Genomic DNA, 22,809 nt, shown 5'->3' on the forward strand with positions numbered 1-22,809 from the left:
TGTAAGTGCCATTGCAATGACCGTGGGCCTGCCCCTAGCTCTTCAGCAGAGTGATTTGGTTTCCTTCAGCTATAAACCCAGAAGTGCAATATGCTGGATCCTATGGTAGTTCACTTTTAACTTCTTGAGAAACAATTGTTCTTATTTGGAGGAAATTTTGCCCCCAGGGACATTTAGCAACGTCTGGAGAAATTTTGGTTGTCACAACCAAGAGCAGTAGCATCTAGTGGGTGCAGACAAGGGGTGTCACTAATGCACAGGGCAGCCCCTACAACAAAGAGTTACGCAGTCCAATATCAGTAGTGCTGACATCTTAAAACCCTGGTCTCATGGAAAGGAAGACTGTGAGTTAGGCAGTCCTTGGCAAGTTATAAAGTTTGCTTTTTATGTAAAGATAGCATATAATGACTGTGTCCAGTGGTACAGCACTGACCTAAACGAATTGAATTCCCTGTGAGTAGGGTCTTAATAAGGACCAGTGTCATCCTGTAGTGAAGGGGAGGTAGCAGTTTTAGGGCTCATTCCACTGCCCGCTCTGGAGAGGCAGTGGGGGGCCGCTGTCTTAAATCCTGGGTCTTCTCCTCTTGATCACAGGAGCCCCAAGCAGTGAGCCCTCACCTAACAGTGTCCACAGCAGAGAGAGTGTGCTCCTCTGATCTGGAGGGAAATCATTTCTGGAATTCTCTTTCAGTCTCCTCTTGAGTCTCATTGACCAGAATCAGGTCATATGTTGTTTCTTGGATCCAGCAGTGGCCCCATGAGTGGGGTTCCCATGACAGTCTGAGGCCCTCCTGTGAAGGGCATGGCTGTCACGTGATGCCAACCCAACCCTGCCGAGGGTGCCTACTGTCTCCCAGGAATGGTGAGGAATAATTCTCATGGTGAATGCCAGACCTTACCCTGGCTGATGTTCTTGCCCCTTGGGCTGAAAAAAAGTGGATTCTCAGGTTCCCTCCAAGACTTGAGATCTATTTCAAGAGAACATATGAATTGGACAGGAAGCAGACAGTGACTGTGTCTCCTTCTCTCCATGTCTGTCTGTCTACCTGCCTGCTTCTGTCTCTCACTCCTGGTGTTTCTACTTGTATCTGTCCTATATTGACTTCTTTTCTAACCACCCTACTGATAAATTTAGCTTGCACGAAGCTTACTCGGCTGTGAATTTGACTCATGACCATGCAGTCTAAATATGTTTCTATCATAAACTGTCCTCTTTCAACAATCTGGATGATTTCTGTTTCCGTCCTCATTCGTTTGTCATCATCGTGGTATATTTCTCCTGGCCTCACAAATCCTCAATTTCTTTGCACTCTGTGCTTCCAGGGGTTGCAGATTTCCTCAAAACCTCCTGTAGCTGAAGAGATCCTAACAGTCTCCATGCACATTTCCTTTCTATGTTAGAGGAAAGAACAGATGCCAAGGGGGTTTGAGAGAATCTTCGTTGCCCCAATCCTCTAATCTGTCACCAAACAGTCTGCCCTTTTTAAAGTTTGTGGTTAATATTGTGGGGATTGGTAAACCTTCAAAAATCACAGCGCCCTCTCCCTCCTGTACCCCTCACATTTTCACACAGAAGAGAGGCAAATGGAAAGGACCAGATGTCTCACAGTATCTCTCCTGATAATGCTCTGAGCTGGTTGGTCTTCATCCCCCTCCCCATCCACTCTCTGCCCCATGGTCCTGACTTGCCCCACTTCCAGCTTGCCCTCCACCCAGGTTTCCCTGTTGTCTTGGGTTTTGACAACAGGAGGCGTGGGCAGGAGCAGAGAGACTGGGGTCTTTCTTCCTTGCCCTCCTCCAGCTTAGGCTGCAGCTCTGACGGGGGCTTCCTGCCCCCGTGTCAGCCACGTCAAGCCACCCTTCCCCAGGCTCTGTCCCTCACTCAGCCGCCAAGGCCTAGGATAGTTACAGGTTTGGATTTAAAGGCATGTGAGGCTTTGTTGGCGTGGGTTCCGTGTTCAGTCACAGTGAAGGCAGCAGCTGATCCTCCCTGCACAAGAGCCCTTTGGGCCAGAGACGAGAGTGGGTGGAGGATGGATCTGGGAACCCGCAAGTGGCAGGACCTTTTCTGCTTGAAGGATACTTTCATGTGAGGAATTAGTGACTTGACTCTGTCATATATGCATGGCTCAGTTCTCCAAGAAAACACTGAAGGCTCCAGGGACTCTTAAGGTCAGAGTAGGAGCTGCGTTTTTATCCTGGCTGGACGGGGTTACAGCGACCTTGGAAACGGGGATATTTTCATCTTGGGGAAAAACCTGCGTTTGTGCGTTCATTCCCACTCTGGGTCGGGTCCAGTGAGTCCCCTGGAATCCCGCTCCGTTCCCTCCTCTGCTCCTTGTGGAAAGAGCCCGGCATGGCAGGGAACTCTGGGCTGTCACCCACCTTGGTGCGTATAAACGCTTAGAGTATTGACAAGCGAGGAGGAGGGAGAGATGTTCCACCAGCCCCATCAGAGCTCACCCATGTGTTTCCTGTGGACTCTTTCCCGCCGTCTTTGGAGAAATAACAGAACAGAAGTAAAGCTCACCTGTGTTTTCACAGGGTGTTGGCATTTTTCTGAAATGCTCAAGTGCAGGTATGGTTTGTAGCCTCAGAAGAATGAATCGCTTTGTCCATGGAGTCCTCTCTTGTGAGGAGGATGGGTCCTTAAAAGTGCCTTCCCCGATCCCGCTCCCTATCCTGCTCCTGATCCGATCCCACGGGGTTGCCAGCCCCTCGCGTGCCTCAGAGCCCCTCTCGGGACTCCCTCCTGGGGCGCTGGCACCAGCCTCCACCGGCCCGCGGGATCAGTTGCACGCCCAGCCCTTCCTGGCCCCCTGGCCAGCACTTGCAGGACGGTTCTCGCATGGCCCCCCCGGGAGGTGCCTACCAGCTAGCACAGTTCCGGTTGCCTAAGTGGGCTCTGAATGAAGTGTTGTCAGTGTGCCGTGACATGTGAGCTAGGCCAGGTCTGACATGCAACTGCTTGGAACTTTCTTTTTTTATAAGGGATGTAAAAATGCAACAGAGTTGCACATCTGTGGTTTTCAGTCCGGTTCTGCTTGTTCTTGGGTTTCTGACATCAGTGGACAAGTCTGCGGTGACCTGATTGCCAAGCCGTTAGCATTCTTCACTCCCCTCCCCCTCCTCCTCCCCTCTCCAGCACTGTCTCCACCAGTGACCTCTGCTGCGTTATTCTCTTTAATGGTGACATTAAAATATTCTAAATGTGTCCTGATGGTGCTGTGAGAGACCTTTCAGGTTTCCTGTTTACAGCCTTAACCCTTGCTGACATCCTCACTTGTCTCCTCTTCCTAGACGAGGAATCTCACCGTGGACGGGCACTTTGGCACGTGGTCTCCATGGACGCCCTGCACGCACACGGATGGCAGCGCCGGGGGGTCCTGCCAGTGTCGCACCCGCTCCTGCGACAGCCCGGCCCCCCAGTGCGGCGGCTGGCAGTGTGAGGGCCCCCGCGTGGAGATCACCAACTGTTCCAGGTGCGTCCCCCGACACTGGTGCACCCCTGTGTGTAGGTGCAGACTGGAGAGGGGTGGGAAATCCTTCTCAGTGCACCTTCCCTTTTCAAGAGAGATGTGGCAAAAGACAGGGACACTTATCACATAAAATTACGTGATCTACGGAAGGAGATTTTAAATTATAAACCTAAACCTGTGTAATATGTTTATCGCTAGATTAGGAAAAATATTTTTAATGGGCACGATGTTATTGGGCTTGTTTGAGAGAAGCGTCCATGTCAGTCACAATCCTCTTCTAGAACATCCAGGCTAATAGTCCCTACTGGTAGAACACCTACATTTGTTGTGAACTGGCCACGTGGACTAGACGTGGCTCTTCACGACTGCCTTTTCCTTTTGCCAGCATCAGTGACCCCAGGGTGTAGAAACACATGAGTGCTATCGACCCTCCACCCTGAGCTCAGCATTAGGTGGTTCATGAGAATGAAAGCCAGTCTGAAATCAGATTGGGCCACACCTAGAAAACTGACACAGCCAGTTCTTGCAAACGATGGAGTCCCAGCGCCCCGTCCCGGAGGCGTGCTGACATAGTGCACATGGAGGCTTATGGAGAGCAAATGAGATGCTTCTGGCGGCACATCAGCCAACCTTTAGTCAGACTGGGGAAAGGGAGCCTCGGCTATCAAGGCAGACACTGCATGGAAGAGAGCCCCCCGCCTTGTGCCCAGCAGCAAGATAGTCTCAGAAGCTACCCATGGAGTCAGTATCCCCAAATCTGTAAAGGACAGATCTGGGTAGCAGCTAGAGCTCGCATGTTCACGCATACCCATGCCGCATTCACCGTGTTTGTACTTGGACAGTACAAGTGTCCTGGGGCCATCGTCCTCATAGCAACTTGCTCACCTGCCCCCTACCAGAATATTGCTAACCTAAATACCCCTCAAACACTTATAGATTGGCATCCAATTTTTTTCACCAAAAGCTTTAATAGTTGCAAAGATATAATCTCGGTTACATCACTGTTTAAATGTGTAATGGGATCTCGGTGCCTTAGTGACCTCATAGCTACCTGCCCATTTAAAACATCAATGAGCCGGCTCCACATTAACATTTAGAAAATTTATGTTTTTTCCTTCTTTAATTTCCTATTTCTATTCTCTTTCCCTCATCGAATCTGATCCTAATATATTATGTTTCTATGTTTAAAAGTCTTATATTGGTCACTATATCATACTTTTCCACAACTACCACAATAACAAATTATATGAATGGAATTTGAAAACAAAATTTTTATTTCTGATAACCAGAAGCTTTATATATATTTTTTTAAGATTATTTATTTATTTATTTATTTATTTATTTATTTATTTATTTAACAGAGAGAGAGAGACAGCCAGCGAGAGAGGGAACACAAGCAGGGGGAGTGGGAGAGGAAGAAGCAGGCTCATAGCATGGGAGCCTGACTTGGGGGCTCGATCCCATAACACCGGGATCACGCCCTGAGCTGAAGGCAGACCTTTAACGACTGCGCCACCCAGGCGCCCCTTGTTTTATTTTTTTAAAGATTTTATTTATTTATTTGTCAGAGAGGAAGAGAGCACAAGCAAGGGGAGCAGCAGGCAGAGGGAGAAGCCGACTCCCTGCTGAGCAGGGAGCCCGATGCTGGGCTCCATCCCAGGACTCTGGGATCATGACCTGAGCCGAAGGCAGACGCCTTGCTGACTGAGCCTCCCAGGCGCCCCTAGGCTTTACATTTTAAATATATATTTTGAAAATTAGCATATAATGAACCTAAAGATCATGAATAGTACACATTTTGACTATTTTTTAACACTAAAAAGTAAGATTTTACTGGAAACCCATTCCTTCAGGTAATTGTTTTTATTCCCAACTACTTTTCCTATTGAGGCGTCAACCTCTTGCCTGATTCAGGGAGGGCTTAGCATCAATTCCATTCGTAGGTTTTTATTTTTCTAGTTACAAGCAATGACAGGTATGACTCCCATAAGTCAATGGAAATGTAAGATTACAGCATTTTCCCTCACTTCTCTGAATTCTTTCGAAATCATCTGCCAGAAGCATGGTAATCTAACGCCAGAGATTGTTTTCATTGCCCCATATCAGTTGATAACCTGTTTATGTTGGCGTTCAATTTTGTCGGAAGCAAAAAAATTGCACCCCACCTCACCTGCAAGCTGACTTTTTTGCTCATTCAGTGCGGACAGATACTTCCTCAGTCTGTGCAGAGTGCACCAGTAAGCCTTTCAGAAGGCTGATCAGAGGATTCCAAATTAAACCTGTTATTCTTATTTATAGGCACCTTGTCTAACCCAATACACTCAGAAAGTGTTGGGAAATTCCAAATATTGCCAATTCAATACATTTTGCAAACATGTCTTTGAATTTTTTTAGGATTTACTAATTTATTTGGGTAAGGGAAGGGCAGAGGGAGAAAGAGGAAAGCAGACTATCTGCTGGGCGCAGAGCCCTTCAGACCCTGAGACCATGACCTGAGCCAAAATCAAGAGTCAGACGCCCAACCGACTGAGACACTCAGGCGCCCCACAAATATATTTTTGATTAAATGCTTTATCACATCACATCATTTAAATATGTTTTCTCAATATCCTGGAGCAGCAGATTGAAGTCATTCAATGTATGAAATGAAATCCACAATGTAAAGTAATTAGCTAAACCAGACTTTCTAAACAGGGCCAAGTCAGACTTACTATCGATCAGAAAAATCTGGTTTTATTTTATAATTAAAATGAACATTTGAATGTGCATCCGCATGACATCATGTCACTCCTGAATTCTAATTCGTAGGGAAGGAAGGAGGGAGCCATGGGGAGAGGGAGGAAAGAGAGAAATATCACTAGCCAAATAGGAAGGGAGAACTTCAGGGGAAGGGAGGACTGATCTGTGCTGTAGGCCTGATTGCACAGGGAGCCCTCTACCTGGGACAACCCTTGAGGACAGTTGGATCCTCTCAGCGACGGGTCCTAGCCACCGGCCCTCCGAGCAGCTGGAGAAAAAAGGGCCTCTGTCCTTGGGGCCCACAGTGGGGCACAGCATCCGGTACTGTGTGCTTTGACAGCCGGGGGGTAGAAGCAGCCCAGTGCTTAACAAGGCTGGGCTCTGCTCTGTAGTATATCTGAGCCCAGAACACCCTAGCTCAGTTAACGTCCTGGTACTGAGTAACCTGGAGAACGGTTCCAACAGTGATTCATCGAGTTGATTTCCTATTTCCTCTGCTTCTTGATCTGTTGTCTCTTGGTTGTTTTACCACACTCAAGGTGCTCCTCCCCTGCACCTGTGTGCCATGACGACACAGTATCTCCTGTCTTGAAACAAGCATCAGGAAAGCTGCTCAGATCAGTCTCCAGGCGCTCTCCTCACTGGCTTGTTAATTTACAGTATTTTTTAAAAGTATTATCTTGTTTCCACGAGCCTGTTTAGAATGCAGAAACCTCTGGGCGGGTCTTCTATGACATCCCTAACACTGCAGATCCGACCGGGCGATCATGCTCTGTGAGAGCCCAGAGGGCGAGGGCACTTCCTACCCAAGAGGAGAGGCGGGTGGGATGCGGAACCTCAAGGTGCAAGGACCCACTCTGCCCTCTACTCCCCTTCTCAGCTAGCCCAGCTCACTTCACAGGTTGAAAGGAGTACAGCAGGGCTATGCAGATGAGACGATTTGTGTGATTACAGAAAACAGAGGCATATCAATATTGCATTATGCACAGCATTCTTTCTATAAAACTGAGACGGTTGCCATCCAGGCGTGGGAGAAACTTTATAAACGTTACAGAACTGTTACTGTTTGAAGGTTGTGATCAGTGAGGAATATTCTCTTTGGTACTGTTTATGGAAAAGAGGACAGTCAAGTGCATGCCTGCAACTTGTTATTGATACGTCTTTGGCTTTGGTTCTAGTCGAAATGTCATCCTCTGGGCAGACCCGCAATATCGTTAGTGCTTATTTGAAGATTAATAATTGAATAAACGAACCCATTTTAGTGATGACTTAAATGCATAAGTGGGTGATTGTGGACTGATTGAATCCTCGAAATGATTTGTATGCTGATACATGCTTACTTGGTGCTCCATAATGGCTGCCTGCTACAAAGTCTGCTTCATTCCAAGACCGCAAACCCAGGTCCGTACAGTAGACACACACATAGACAACAGCACTCATGTCGTTCTTCACTTACTATGTTTCTGTTCTTTATATATACCTCCATTTACCCACTTCTCTGTCTACGACAGATTCCCTGTATTGTAAATAGATGATATCACAAGATGTCATGTTTGTTAAATTTTTAGGAAATTAAGAATTAAACAAATTAAAAAATTAAACAATTTTGGAAGCAGTGTTTCCTGCACTATCTAGCAATTTTGCCAACATATAAAGAAACTTTAAAAGTAAAAGGTCATTTTATTTATGTTGAAATGGCTATTTTTTAGAAAATTCAGTGAGTTACTTGGATAATTTTTTAAACTGTGTAGGTAACAGAGTATAAGATACTAGCTAATTACCTTTTTGAGCAACTTGGGAAGATTTGTCTTATTTTGTGATTACTTGGTTAAATTATCATAAAGTAGCTTTTGATAATATTAAAGTATCACTGTGTATTTTATTTATATCATGAAGAAGTTTCAGAAAATAAATATGAAATATACTAAGAATTTCTCAGGAATTTTCACTTGACGTCACTATAGAAATTATATATTCAAATTATTGTTTATACCTTGAGCTTCAATGACACAGTTGCAGACTTGGATTTTTTTCAAGGAAATGTGTAAAGTAAAAATAAGAATTAATGTTAGTTGGTTTTTTCCAGTGGAAATGAAAATCCTCTGAGGATAACATACTATAGAAATACATATGTGATCCGAGAAGTATAAACATATTCCAGCTGCAACAGAATGTTCACCTGGGAGTTTGGATTCTGGATTTAACAGATATTTTGATAGTTAAAATCTTTAAAAATGCTTACAATTTGTTTGTTAATAGCAGGAAGGAGATATTTAAATTATGAGCATTCTGAATACAGGCATTTCAAGGGAGAAGTACAATATTTTAAAAAATTCCTTTAGCTGTCAGTGGTGGTTCGTTTTACAAACCACTTTTATACAAGCTCTTTATGTTATTTTAATTTTGTTTTATATGCCTATAGTATATTTATAATAACATAAGTACAGTTATGTACAATTTACATTATGTGTTTATATTCTATATCTTTGTCCAATTGTACGAAAATAGCCAGGAATCTGAATTTGAAGTACCCTGCCTTCATTTTTAATAAAGTTAGTTTTAAAGCTTTAGACATTGTGATGCTCTTTATCAAAAGAAATGCTATCAAGAGAATTACTGATTTTACTTGATATTAATATATTTTAAAAGTAAGCATGATAGGTAGTTTCAGATGCTATCTGTTCAGATGTGCTCTTTTTATAGATTCTAAATGATATAGTACAAGTCAAAGCATAAACTCTAGAGGTTCAGGGATTTATCTCTAATTGCTTTTCAAGAAGATAAACTTATTTTTCATTAGTTTAACATTTTCATAACTAAAATTTTTAATGGCTTCTAATATAGAATTTTCTCAGAGGAATTTTCTGAAATTATTATAGAAATTATGCATTCAATTATTATAGAATTTTTTGAAATTATCATAGAAATTATATATTCAAATTATTGTTGATACCTTGATATATAACAAATTATCATTATACTTTATTTTTAGTGCACTTTAAGCATTACTCTCCATGGTCCTACCTGGACTCTAAAATCAGATAGCCAGGAGCAGAATCTCACCGGAACCGAGAGTCCCGTGACACAGCACATCCAGTCCTGTCCTATGGCTCCGGTTCCCTTTCCCTTCCCAGCTCACAGTCCCAACAGTCCACACGCGGGATACATGAAGGTCGCTGGATGGGGGTGCACACGGGATGAACTCTGAGCCAGTCTGACTCAGTGACCCCAATGCTTCCTCTCCCCAGGAACGGAGGCTGGACCCTCTGGACCTTGTGGTCTCCCTGCAGCACCACCTGTGGGATCGGCTTCCAGGTGCGCCAGCGGTCCTGCAGCAACCCCACTCCCCGGCACGGGGGCCGGGTGTGTGTGGGACAGAACCGCGAGGAAAGGTAGGCACGGCTCTGTCCCCAGCACCGCCATCCTCATGCTTCCTGCCATTCCAGCGCACCCGCTTTCTCTGCGGGTTTAGTTTGGGATGTCGCTTAGCTTCTCTGTGGCATCCTTTCTGTTGAGCCAGATTGTCCTGTTAACATCCTTTAGTTTTGATCAAAGCCTCGTGTTGACAGCATCCCTGCACCAGCCAGAGTGGTGCAGGCAAGGTTGGCTAGCTGGACAGTTCCCAAGGGAGCAGAGCCGCAGGGACAGCGGGCACCTCTGTGCTGGCCTCCCTGGGGACTCAGAAAGGCAGTCTGCCGGAGAAAATTTGTTCTCATTAGAATTCAACTAGACCCGGTCTCAAAAGCTGCAGTTCCAAGTAGGACCTAAGGCAGCCCTGAGTCCAGACAGGAGTCGTCGGATGAAGTAGAGTTTCCCATCGTAACTAACTAAATCAAGCAGCTGGAGGAAGGTGAGAACGTAGTCAGGGGCTGGGTGTATTTATAACTACACACTCCTTTATTAACTCCTACCCTCGGGGAAGCTGCAGTAGAACCCAGAGGGGCATCGTGTTCCGCGTGCACTGTAAGCTTTCAGCTCCAGGGGTGGGGGTGGGGTGTTTTGGTCCAGTCTCCTGTTGAACAGGGTGTTGCTTTTCATAGAATCAGACATTTGGCTTTAGCTTTATAAAATCTACAGTTGTGATGGTTGGCTCTTTCTTGCATATGTAAAGTACGTTCTAGTTTATGATTGTTGGGAGAAAATCCAAGCAGGTGAATTTCACATCACCCAGGATTTTGAGTCTGCCATACTAATATAAGTGTGTTGTATTGATCTGTGTGAACAAAATGGCTTTCGATGGCTTTTAATTAAAATGTAGTAAGGATTGTATCTGGTCATATGGGTTCAGTGAGAGCCTCTTATATAAATACCATATGCAGTTATTTACTATGGGATTAATGTTTATATAGCAAAACCAACACATTTACTGTACAAATTGTTCCCTGCTAGGTATTTATTACGACCTCAAAACAACCTGGGAGAATCCTTCCTTTCTTCACTGTGTTCCTAAATTGCCAATTAAGATTTCATTCCTTTTGACTCAGGAAAATGAAAGATGATTTTTACAAAGCAAGGTTGGTCGTTTTTGAAGTAGTCCCCTGAGACGGTCTTGTGCAAGGCGATCATTTCTGATCCAACACCAGTTGATAAGTGGGAAAGCCGATTATGGGCAAATTGTCTCCCTGCTATTTCTAAACTTTGTAAGACTTAAAATTGGTTAGATGTTTTAAAATTCTGTACATTGTAACATAATACAGCCCATTCAGGCAAAGTCACCTTCATCAGTGTGACGCTGCCCTATGGACCCAGGACCTCTGCAAATCTAACACCTGTTAGCACCTTTCCCAGGCTGAGCGCACAGGAGGGAAGATGCTATTTAACTCTGCAGCTAACAGATATGTACATTCTGTATACACTTGTGATTGCTTGTATGGCTACCTTTTCAGGGAAAAATCAGGATGGCTAGCGTGTTTGGGGGACTTACACTTAAAATGTTCCCTTTTTATAGAAAAAAAAAAAACCTCACTGGGCAAGATAAATGTTTTGTTAATGGAGGAATATTTGAGTGTATATAACATGGGTGGATGGTAAGAATAGGAACTCTGTAAGATTTTTATAAAATTGAAGCTTCCCCATTGAAGCCTTTCTAGGGGGTTATCAGGCTATCAAGAGGTTAATGAAATCTAGAAAAACCAGAGCATAATATCTGTTTCTTCATCTTCACAAGCAAACCGTTCTGAGATTTCTTTGTTATGTTATGTGGGTGGTCTCTCCGCCTGCGTAATGTAAGGGAACACCATTCCGTAGATATATTTGAGAACGAAACTCAAGATTCGAGGAGACAGAAGAACAATGACTAGACACGTACAGAGTAATACCATTGCACCCTGCTGCTCTAAACACCTTCAACCCCGAAGGGCTCCTGAGTGACCTCCAGTGAATAAATTGATTCCACCAGAAAAGTCCCCAGCTAAGGCCAGGATGATAGTTAGTGACTTTATTTGGGTCAAAATGTCCAGGATGTGGAGTAATTCAGTGGGAGCTTTATGGCAACAAAAATCTCAGAAGTATTCACACCTTTTTTTTCTGAAGGGCTGGATAACGAAAATAATCTAACTTTTACATGTACGTTAGAGGGTGTGAACACTGTTTTTCTGTTCTAAAATTTGCTGGCACGTGATGTTCTTGAGTACCAAGAACCTGATGAAGCAGCAGTTCCCGAAGAGGCCACTAGCAAGGATGAAGCAACGGACCTTGTGTAAATACTATCAAAACGCAGGTGTCATTATCAGTGTTCATTTTCTCTTCCTGTGTAACCGTAGTTCCCAAAACTTTGTGGCATAAAACAACACACATTTATTATTTCACAATCTTAGTGGATGACGAGTCAGTATGACTTCCCTGGGTTCTCTGCTCAGCCAGAGCTGTGGTCTCATCTGGGCATCGACTGGGGAAAGACCTACTTATAAGATCATGTGGTTGTTGTCAGCATTTAGTCCCTTGTGGACCGTCAAATTGAGAACCTCCATTTCTTGCCAAATGAACTTTCCCAGCACAGTCGCTTTCTTCCACAAATCTAGCAAGGAAAAATGTCTCGCCCCAGGATGGGCGCCATGGCGTTATATAGTGCAATTGCAAAGTGACATGCCACCACCTTTCCATATGGTATTGGCTAGAAGTCACAGACCCTGCCTACACGCAAGTGGGGGACATTACACAGGGTGTGAATACCAGGAGGCAAGGATCGTTGGGGTCACCTTGGAGTATCTGCCTCAGTCAATTATATGTCCCCCAGTCATTTGTGGCCCTTCCATATGCAAAGTGTATTTCACCTATTCCCAAAGTCCCCGAAAGTTTCATACCATTAAATCATCTCCCCAGATTCCAGAACCTTAATGTTTAAATCAGGCTCAGATATCAGTGAGGCTTTCTGGGTGTCATTCCTCAGTCTGTCAGCCTCTAAAATCAGAGTCAGGGTATCTGCCACCAAAACACCCAGCACACGATGGTGGGAGAGGCAAAGGGTAACAGCTACAGACATTTCTGTTCAAATGGAGGGGGAAATGGAAAGTATAGAGGAATCACTGCTCCGTAGAAATTTGAAACCTAGCCAGACAAGTGTTGGGAGTTGTTCGATTAAGTTTCAAGGCCTGTGCATAATTCTGCATGGTTCTTGGCTCTGCCTTCTGGGCTCTCATTTCTGCTTCCTGAATCATCTTTCCTTTTTCATGAAAGTTAGCATGTGCTTGCGGCTGGGTAGTTGTATCAACCTGTTTCCTGCCAGCGAAGTCTGGATTCTCGCAGCCTCATTCTGTTCGTACTGTCTGCGTACATTTCAGTGCAAGCTGGTATTTGGCTGAAATAAACTTTATGGGTCTTCTGTGGATTTCCTGGAGGTTTACTCTAGTAAACAAGTCCACACCCACAGATCTTTTTTGAGATAGCGCTTCTCTACCCGGGGATCCCCCTGAGGTCTGGGGGACCACACCCTGTGGCCGGCTTGTGATGGAGACCATCTGTGAGGCACACCCTTGCTCCCGGCCTCCTGGGAGACCCTCTGTGTAACTGAAACTCCTCTGTTGTGCCCTCACACCTTCGGCTTTTTCCTCTCCGCCAACCATTCCTCACAGCGCTCATAAGCTATTTATTCATTGTAGCATATTTGCCATCAGGAGAGACTCAGAATTTCCAAAATTAGTCCATCCATGTCCCTCCTGTTTGTTATTCCATCCTGCAATTTTTTTTTTCTCTCCTCATGCGTTGTACCAGAAGCAGCAAGAAGACGCTGGGCAGCAGCTCCAACGCTTTGCCTGGAAACGTCCTTGGCAACATAACTCACTTCACACCGACATGTCCCGCTTTCCATAGAACTGCAGTGACCGCCTGGAAGCTTTCTGCCTCGTGTCACAAGGCTCTTCCTGCCCCCGGTTCCCAATCCAGGGCTTCTCTTTTCTTTCGAATTTTGGTGGTGGTAGAATATAGTTAACCTAAAATTTGCCCTTTAGCCATTTTTAAGCGTTCGGCTCAGTGGCATTAATTACATTGACTGTCTATTTCCAGCACTTTGTCCTCACCCCAATCCTGTAAACAGTAAGCAGTAACTCCTCATTTTCCCCTCCTCCCAGCCCCTGGTAACTTCTAACCTATGTTCTTTCTCTATGATTTTGCCAAGTTGAGATAGTCCATGTAAGCAGAACCATATGCTCTTTGCCCCCTTGAGTCTGGCTGAGTTCACATAGCATGATGTTTCCAAGGTTCATCCATGCTGGACCCTGTGTCAGAGCTCCATTCCTCTTTCCAAGCTGAATAATACTCAGCCGTATGGTTATCTCGTATTGTATTTACCTCTTCACCCATCAGTTGACAGATGGGTCACTTCCACCTTTGGGCTATTGCGAATAATGCCGCAGTAAAAACTAGCATATGAGTGTCTGTTCAAGTCCCCGTTTCAGTTCCATTGTGTATAAACCTAGAAGGGGACTCGCTGGGTCGTATGGTAATTCTGTGTTTCATTCTTTGAGGAGCTGCCACACCATTCTCTGCAATGGCTTCACCATCGTACATTTCCACCAGCAGTGTGTGAGCCTTCCAGTGCCTCCACACCTTGCCAACACTTGTTCGTTCGTTCTTTCTTTCCATCCTAGTAGGTTTAAAGCAATTACCTCATTGTGGCTTTGATTTGCGTTTCCCGAAGGACTAATGATGTTGAGCATCTTCTCCTATGCTTATTGGCCATTTGTCTACTTTTTTGGAAATGTCCGTTCACAACCTTCGCCCATTTGCTAATTGGGTTGCTTTTATTCCTGAGTTTTAGTTCTTACCCTATTTCCTTCTAAAGCCTCACCGGCAGCATCCTCAAAGTCTCTCTGCCATGATCCTCAAAATTCTCCTTGCATCTACACATCTCCTGGTCCCAAAGCCACACTCAAATTTTTAGGTATTTTCTCCAGGAGCACTGCATGTCAGGGTAGCAAAATCTGTTTCAGGAGTCATTACATAGCAATGTTACCACTGACTCAGGGCCTGAAGGACTTCGTGTATATTGGCTCACAGTTTCTGTGGGATTGTAGCCTGGACACAGTTGACCTGCGTCCTTTGCTTCGGGATCTCACAAGGCTGCAGCACGTCGTAGACCATGGCTGTGGTCTCATCTGAGGCTTGACTGGAGAAGGCGTGCTTCCCAAATCCTATGGTTTGTCGGCAGCGTTCAGTTCATCGGATGCTGTCAGACTGAGTCTATGAGCCAGAGCTCCCTCGGTCCCTCGCCACCCAGGGCATTCAGTCTGACTGCTTCATTCTTCAAAGCAGTGGCGCAGGGGATGGGAGAGTTTTCTTGAAAAAAAGCGTATTGCAGTCTTATGTAGGTCTAATCATGGAAGTGATATCCTGTCATTTTTGCCATATTCTGTTAGGAGAAAGTCAAAGATCCTCCCCACCCCCCACCAGACACACTGAGTGGGAGGAGATCACACAAGGTGTGACTTCCAGGAGGTGGGAGCATAGGGACCACATTAGAGTCTGCCCCCACTGCATTATCAAAATTAAGAGTCCCAGGAACCAAATGGGGGCTTATTTATGTGATTTTTATTATTTGATTATTTTTTATCATATGATTTTTTATATTTTTCTCTGTCTCCATGGAGTGTGTTTTTAGCAAGCCAAAGTGCTGCTCCTTTACATGTCATTCCTCTCCCCTAATGGATTCTCTTAGCTCTCTCCTGAGGTAAAGGTTAATAGTAGGGGGAACTCAGTGTATGTACAGTTTCCCTGGTACCACAGAGATTTGATTATTTCAGTATGGACCAGGAAAGGGACAGTGGCTTGAGCCAAGCCAGGAGAAGATGGCTCTGACGGGGTCCTGACTGGTTCAGGATTGGCAGGGGCTGCAGTGAGAAACTAGCACGGACCAAACCAGAGGAGAACGCAGCGTGTAGCATGAAGAGATACGACCAGACACGATACAGGGTCGAGAATCTAGTCCACATGGGCTTATGAAAGGCAGTTCTTTTTACAGAGATGAGGTTTGTGGAAAAATTGATAATTTATGGAGAAATATTGCTGGGTTATTAATTCACTTTTAAATGCAAAATGAGAATGAGCAGTCATGGGCAAAATTAAAATCTTAATTTTTAATGCATCACAAAATACATCTGTGACTCTCAGTGCTTTAAGATACTAGAGATCCAGGAGAGCCCATAAAGCTTCAGCAGTGTTCAGCTGTTATGTGGCAAAAGCTAGCTATGTGTGGAGAACTAGAGAAATGAAGAACCACTGGCTGGTCCATGTAGATATTTTATTGATAAATAAATAAAAATCCTTGAACAAGCAGAGTCGCCAAGGTAACTAACTTCTGATCCCTGTTGTTGTCTGTGACCAGGAAAGTTGCTGGAGATTCAGTTGGGTAGTTTAACAAGAGGTGCTCTGTCGGGAGCACGTGTTGGTAGGGGTGGCGGAGCAAGGGGGTCAGAGGGACCCTGCTTCCATGAAACTGCAGGGAACCCAGTGTTTGGGGCTTGCAAGGAATTTGCTTCTGAGCAGACTCTCCTGGGTGGATTTGTGAGTGAAGACCTAGACATGAAGGGGCAGAGCTGGCTAGTCTAGCGATTTCTACTTCCCTTCTGACCTGCCTTGCAGAGGGTGACATAGTCACATGTCTTGGTGTAGCTGTTTTCCCGGGACTGCTGTAACAAGAGAAAGAGAGAAAAATGGAAGGCATGTGGTGGACAACTTTAAAATGCAGCCAAATATATCAAGTTATTGATGCTGCTCGCAAGTTCTATGCTACACGCAGTTGTTAGGCTCTCCTGCAAGACATTCAGCTATACTGACATGAGTGTTTTCAGAAGTGGCCTGCCATAGGCAAATAGGAAAGCACTTGTGTGCTATGATGTATTTTGCTATGGGAACATGGTAGCTCCTCGCTGTGCTTTTTATTAAAAGTCAAGTATTTTATAAGCATCTTTAGCAAGATTTTCCTTTGCCCTCCCTGTTCTTTTATTGCTGGTTTTTGTTTCTGAAAGCTAAAATGAGGGTAAGGAGTCCTGGTCGTCTATACCTTTTAAATGTCGGTGAATCGGCTTGGAAACGGGAGGTGGCCTTCTACTTCTCGGTCTGTCCACAGTGAGAGAAGGTACCCATGGATATTTCAAATCAAATGCTGCGAGTTCTGATGTTCTGAGTTTTCTCTTCTCCCAAACATGTACTTGAATGGCAACTTCCTCTTGGACACTCTGTGCCCCAACACATGTGTTAGTAATCCCTGGGTAGTCAGGATGTTTTCCTTCTTGGAATTCCGTGGGTTTGCACATGCTTCCTGAGGTCCAGTTCTTTTCATCTGTTGTCTCCTCAGTTTTGTTTTGGCTCTCCTCCCTAGAGGCCACACTCTCTTAATTAGAAAATTCCTTCCCCTTCTCCCCTACACGTAATTGTGTCCATGGCCCTGAACTCTGAGAGTCAGAGCGCTGGGAGGCTGTGTATGAGTCTGGAAGAGGAAAACCTATTGCTTTTCTTTCTTAAAAATTAAGAAGATGAAAGAGAGAGAACTATTCAGTTCCATTGACTCCTCTTCTATGTGACCATTTAGAGAAACTAAACCATGCGCCTTAGTGGTTCTTGCCTTTGGAGGCATCTCTGTCATGACATTCCAGCTCTCTCTCCCCAGAAGGACGCGTGCCTCCCATGTTCCCACGAATGAGAGGCTGACATGTGACGCTACTGTCCATCTCTTTGTTTTTCTCTGCACTCTCACAGTTGCCACACCTTCGCCCCGCTCTGCCAAGCCCAAGCGTGTCCCTTTTCCTCCTCTTTCCACTACCATCTTGTTTGTCCAGCTTGGAACATCTCTCCCTTGCACTGTTGCAATCAGTTCTCTCCTGGTTGGCATTTGCTCCCTCTGCTCTTCCTGCTGCTGGGCTCTTTGGAGACTGGACCTCACATGTGTGCATGGAGAGCTCCTGAAATACCAGGGAGCTCCAGACCACCAATGGGATGAGGCAGAAAAACCCCCGGAGACTTGTCTTCACTCTTGAACTCAGATGGTGCTATTTCATCTCTCGAGCTCTGTGGGACTTTCTTGATTCCTTGTAAGTAAATTTCAAACTCTTCTTCCCTCCTCATAAAGGTAGGTGATGCTACTTCCCATCACCTTCTTCTGTTTTCTCCTCCCTGGTCACCTTTCTAATTTCACTCTCCCCATTTCTATATTCTGTTCTTTTCCACAATGGCGGCCATTGCTCACTTTGCCTCATCCTGTGGACTCGCCTCAGCGTGGCCTGGCTCTGACTTTTCATCTGTTCCTGCCTCTGAAGCCTTCACATTCTCCACAGAGTTTTCCTGGTTTGGTGGAAAAACACATGAATCTTATCAGCATTTGCCCTCTGGAAACTGCACTCTCCAAATGACTTGTCCTGGTTTCTGGAAACCAGCTACCATGTGTCCTTACTTTCTACTCATTAAGATAGTATTTTCTGTTCTGGGCTTGTGTCCATTTCCCTGTATTCATCTTAGGCTGTAAACACCTGTCATATGGAAACGCTCTTTGTCATGCCCTTTGCATAGTGCCCTGCAGGCTTTAGCATTTATTAATAGCCATGACATTACAGGTGACTGACTTAGCCTCGCAGATAAGCGTCTCTGCCTTGTGTCTGAATCCAGATGGACTGGGGGAGAGATGTCAGAAAAAGTCTTGCACGCTACCGTCCTCTAGCAGCTAAATTTCTGTTTAGAAGATGGAGAACTGATCTTGAATAGTCCTTTCAATTGCCGTGTATGTCTCACGAAGTCTGCTTATGGGCAGAGCAATCTCTTCCTTCCTAGAAGCAGTACCCTATAGCACACCAGGCTGGTTCCTTCTTGTTTGGGTTTGTTTGTTCATTTGTTTCTCTCATCTGGCTTCATTTCACTTGCAGTGTTAAAGGCTGAGGAGAAACCTGACTCATCTAAGGCTGGAGAAGGTCTTGCATAGCTGGCTAGTCGTTGACAATATGAATGTATAGTTAGAGGTACGGAGTGTATGAATAGAACCAGTGTTTTTCACTAGTTATTCAACTTTTCTGGAATAACTGGTGGTCTTTTAAATTAAGGGTGTTTGACATAATTTTGAGAGTCTACAAATAAATTTAAAAATACAGTAGCCTAAGGAGTGTATGGCATCCGGCTTCCTGCTAAAATCAGGCTTTAACTTTTCTTTAATTTATATTAACAGGATTATGAGCCTTATTTGATTCAAGAATGAGAAATGAATTCCGAATACACTTTTGCTGACTTTGTGTCCATAACCTGTTTTTTCTCTCAGTGTTATGTTTAGAAGATAAATGCCCTACCTAGATATTCTCTATATGTTCTCATGTTTGGGTGTCTACTTGAAGGGTTTTGTTTTGTTTGTTTCTCCTCCAATTGGCTGCACAGGAAGCTCCATCCTGCATTGTGAGTTTAGCATTTTCTTCATTGTGTCCCGTGCATCCCGTTGTCTGTGCCCTCACAGCATGGCCAGCACCACATCTGCCCCCTTAACCGTGCCACCACTCGGCACACACAGAGTCCCTCCACGCGGAGCATGCCCATGTATTCAACATCGATGCAGGGATGGACCGTGGAAAGGTCTGTGGCTTCATGTTGCCCTGAACAGTTTCCTTTTCCTCTTGGTTTCCCCAACACAGATACTGCAATGAGCATTTGCTGTGCCCCCCGCACATGTTCTGGACAGGCTGGGGTCCTTGGGAACGGTGCACAGCCCAGTGTGGGGGCGGCATTCAAGCCCGCCGCAGGACCTGCGAGAATGGACCTGACTGTGTGGGCTGTAATGTGGTGAGTACGGCCCTCGTTTCCAGCCCACAACCTAGAGGCTGGGCGTCCTGAGTCAGCACACACTGGGTGCTCTGCACACACTTGATACACTGTGTTAGATGCTCTGCAAACACTACTCGGTGTTCTGCAAACACTACGTGCTCTGTAAACATGACATGTCTGGACACTGATGTTCTGTACACAGTAGATGCTCTACAGATACTACATGCTCTCACATACCAGATATTCTGCAAACATTAGATTTTCAACAGGCACTAGATGCTCTGCAAACATGAAATGCTCTGTAAACATGACATCCCCAGGCGCAAAATGCTCTGCATGAATTATGTGCTGTAAATCATGTAAGTTTCTGTAGTTAATGAGAGTATTTGGAGCAAATACTGGAAATTCATAGTAGCTTGAAGGCTTCTTGAATTAAATATTCACGTCTGGGATAAATTGCCCCCGGAGTTTCTCAGTTCTGATTTCTGAGCTCTGACAAAAGCTTCAATCTGCTTACCTCTGGTCACTGTATTTGGTTTGGGAAAATGGTCTAAGGTCTTCACACCGAACCTCACTAAGGTATAGAATGCAGAACGAATGTGAGACACTCTGAGGATTGGAAAACGTCACGGAGCTGTTGTGGGAGCACACTGGGGCCCATTCAGAGGGAATCAAAGACAACTTATAGTTTTGTTTTTCTTCTGCCTTAGCAGGTCATATTTCCTTTAACACTCTAAATCCTTAAATAAATTTCCACTTGTGCAAACACCTTTCCAAAGGCCCGTTGTTAGTCTTCCTGTGCCACCTGTAAGAATGACCGAGTGCTGAAGGCCGCTGGGCTTCCGCCTCGTTCAGCATCCCCGGCGCTGGCACCGCAGAGTGCTCGCGGTGGGCGGACGTGTGCTGGGGGAGACGTTCCGCACGGGAAGGTCTGGCTTGGCATCCTTCCTCGCTGATCTTTCCAGTCGTTCTTTGCGTTGCTTTCATAACCTTGGTCCATGAGGCTGAGCGATGTTTTTGTGCTGCAGTAAATCTTGTTTTCGTGACATGCAAAAACCACACACTCCAGAGAGCCTTGGGAGATTCAGAGGGAGGAAGAGGGCATGGGCATTTTTATCAGATAAGCCCAACCCAAGGAGATTTCTGTTACTGGGATTTGCAGTTAGATTGCTTCCCCTTCCCGCTGGCAGATATTGCCATAGCCTTAAAAGAAGCTCTTATTGGTTATAGCAGCACTTCTTTCCTGGTTGGCCTGAACTCAGTTTTGGCCATGAAGAATCTTAGCGCCAGTTTAGAATGGTGTATTTATTGATATTTCAGATGCTGAAACTTAAAATTACTTATTAAAATGTGCAAGGCAAATCCGTGAACACTCAGTTGCTCTAGGAAAACAGTTCAAATGGGGTAGCTGTATTCTTTACTGAAATACATCATTTCCTGCTTCTGGTGGCTCAGCAACGGAGACCAGGATCCCCACTCACATATCAGGGTTTGTCTCATCAGCTGGGAATCCGCAGGGATGGATGACCTGAGTCCATCTTGCGCTTTAGTTTCTAAAACTTTTCAGTACCAAGAACTCAGAAAACATTTCAGGTCATTCATTTTCTTACTACAAATTGACTTCAATAATTATATTTATAAACAGTTTAATGAAAGAAAGAACTGTATGAAGGAAAGTGTACCAAATCTCCTGTGTGGTCACTGGAATGTGTGTGTGTGTGCGCGCGCACACGTGTGTGCACGTGTGTGTGAGATACATCTGATTATAAATGTAAAAACTGAATGTCTTCTTAAAGTGTTAACGTGTTTATTACTTTGTGTCCAAATTTACAAAACTATGGTTTGTGAAACAAATATAACATCAGTTATCAAATCCAGAAAAATGTCATGCCTGTCTCCAATGAGCCTAACTGACAGTTCTTAGATATTTTAGAGGGGTTGTTTGGTGTGGGGGGGGGGAGGTGTTTTTGCTTCTTGGACATGTACTTCCAAGAAGGTATCACTGTGGTACAGTGGAACAGTCTGCTTTTTTTTTTTAAGATTTTATTCCTCTGAGCACAGAGGGAGAGTAAGAGGGAGAAGCAGATTCCCTGCCAAGCAGAGAGCCCAACTCGGGGCTCGATCCCAGGACCCTGAGATCATGACCTGAGCCAAAGACAGACACTTAACTGACTGAGCCACCCAGGATCCTGAGCAGTCCGCTCTTTTATGATAGAAACACAGTTATTATTTTTTTCCTGTGGCTTTTCCCACTTACAGTTCCTGTCTCTTCGAAGGCACTAAAGCCAACTGAGCAACAGAAGCAGGATGAAGGAGGGGCTTGGCTTTGTTGACTTGCCGAGAAAGTGTATCCCATCAGTTAGATCCCTAAGTTTATTTTAAAATGATCATTATTTAAAGAAAGATGCTGATCGTCAGATTCTTGCTACAGTTTATAAATCTTGAGCCACAAAGTAGGTTCGTTTTTTATGGAGGTCATCTGTAGGATAATAGCTGTTAAGCATAGCTAACATTTTGGTTTTGGAGTCTTGAAGTTGATTGTCCATCCACTTGCCATTATCTATATGGATGACAAGTCAGGTGCCATTTCTGAATCAGTCTTCTCCTCCAGGAAGGGGACAGCAGTCCCTTCCCCCCCACAGGGCAACTGTGCGTATCAAAGGTGGTAATGTCTGTGAGGTTCTGGCACTTTCCTTCTCACCCTTGTTTCTGTTTGTTATTCCTGGACTCCAGCTGCTTTACCAAGTTCAAGCTTACTGAAAAGGACAGTATGCTAATGAAATGCTATTTACACAGTGAAAGACATGTCTGTGGAAAGGATAAGACCTCGAATTTCCTGAGGACTATAACAGTTTATAGGAAAAGTTGATTTCAAGTTCAAGTATGAACAAGATATAAAAGACGAGACTCTATTCTTGCTCCACCATGTTAAAATTGAAATACTATGGAAAGATTTCCCAAGTGTCACCTGTGAAATTCGTATGTTCTTGTCTTTGAATAAATCTCCAAGCCTTTATGTAAATCTCAGTAAGAAGTTGAGTTCAGACAAGTTAAGAGCCCTCTTTGACAGCTATGATCTTTTTCCTTGAAACCCGGCTCTTAAAATTCCAGATGTTGACACTTCTTCAAAATCTTAATTTTCAGTTCTTTTGAATAAACATGTAGAAATGGGCTTGCTGGATCACATGGTAGTTCCATTTTTAAGTTTTTGAGGAACTTCGATACTGTTTTCCGTAGCAGGTGCACCATTTTGCATCCCATCAATAAAGTGCCAGGGTTCCAATCCTTCCACATCCAAAAGAACCGAAATCAGGATCGTGAAGAGATATCTGCACTCCTGTGTTCAGGCAGCACTATTCACAAG

General features: G+C 44.7%; 1 protein-coding gene and 1 pseudogene across 15 annotated transcripts in view; both read left to right on the forward strand.

The window, feature by feature from the left end:
* The window catches only part of SEMA5A (semaphorin 5A), a 475,859-nt gene that overhangs the window by 386,948 nt on the left and 66,102 nt on the right, over positions 1-22,809 (forward strand). For all 14 annotated transcript variants that reach the window (XM_087867978.1, XM_045795947.2, XM_045795944.2 and 11 more), the window contains exons 13-15: positions 3,301-3,482; positions 9,467-9,610; positions 19,316-19,463. In XM_087867978.1, coding sequence (XP_087724104.1) covers positions 3,301-3,482; positions 9,467-9,610; positions 19,316-19,463 — 474 coding nt within the window. The remainder of the gene's footprint in view (positions 1-3,300; positions 3,483-9,466; positions 9,611-19,315; positions 19,464-22,809) is intronic.
* Positions 19,400-22,809, forward strand: part of LOC123791269 (large ribosomal subunit protein eL31 pseudogene) — a 37,936-nt pseudogene continuing 34,526 nt past the window's right edge. The window contains exon 1 of the transcript XR_015726890.1: positions 19,400-19,463. The product of XR_015726890.1 is annotated as a large ribosomal subunit protein eL31 pseudogene (transcript). The remainder of the gene's footprint in view (positions 19,464-22,809) is intronic.

The sequence above is a fragment of the Ursus americanus genome, chromosome 15, assembly GCF_024610735.1.
Source record: "Ursus americanus isolate L20-20 chromosome 15, mUrsAme1.1.p, whole genome shotgun sequence".
NCBI classification, from domain to species: Eukaryota; Metazoa; Chordata; class Mammalia; order Carnivora; family Ursidae; genus Ursus; species Ursus americanus.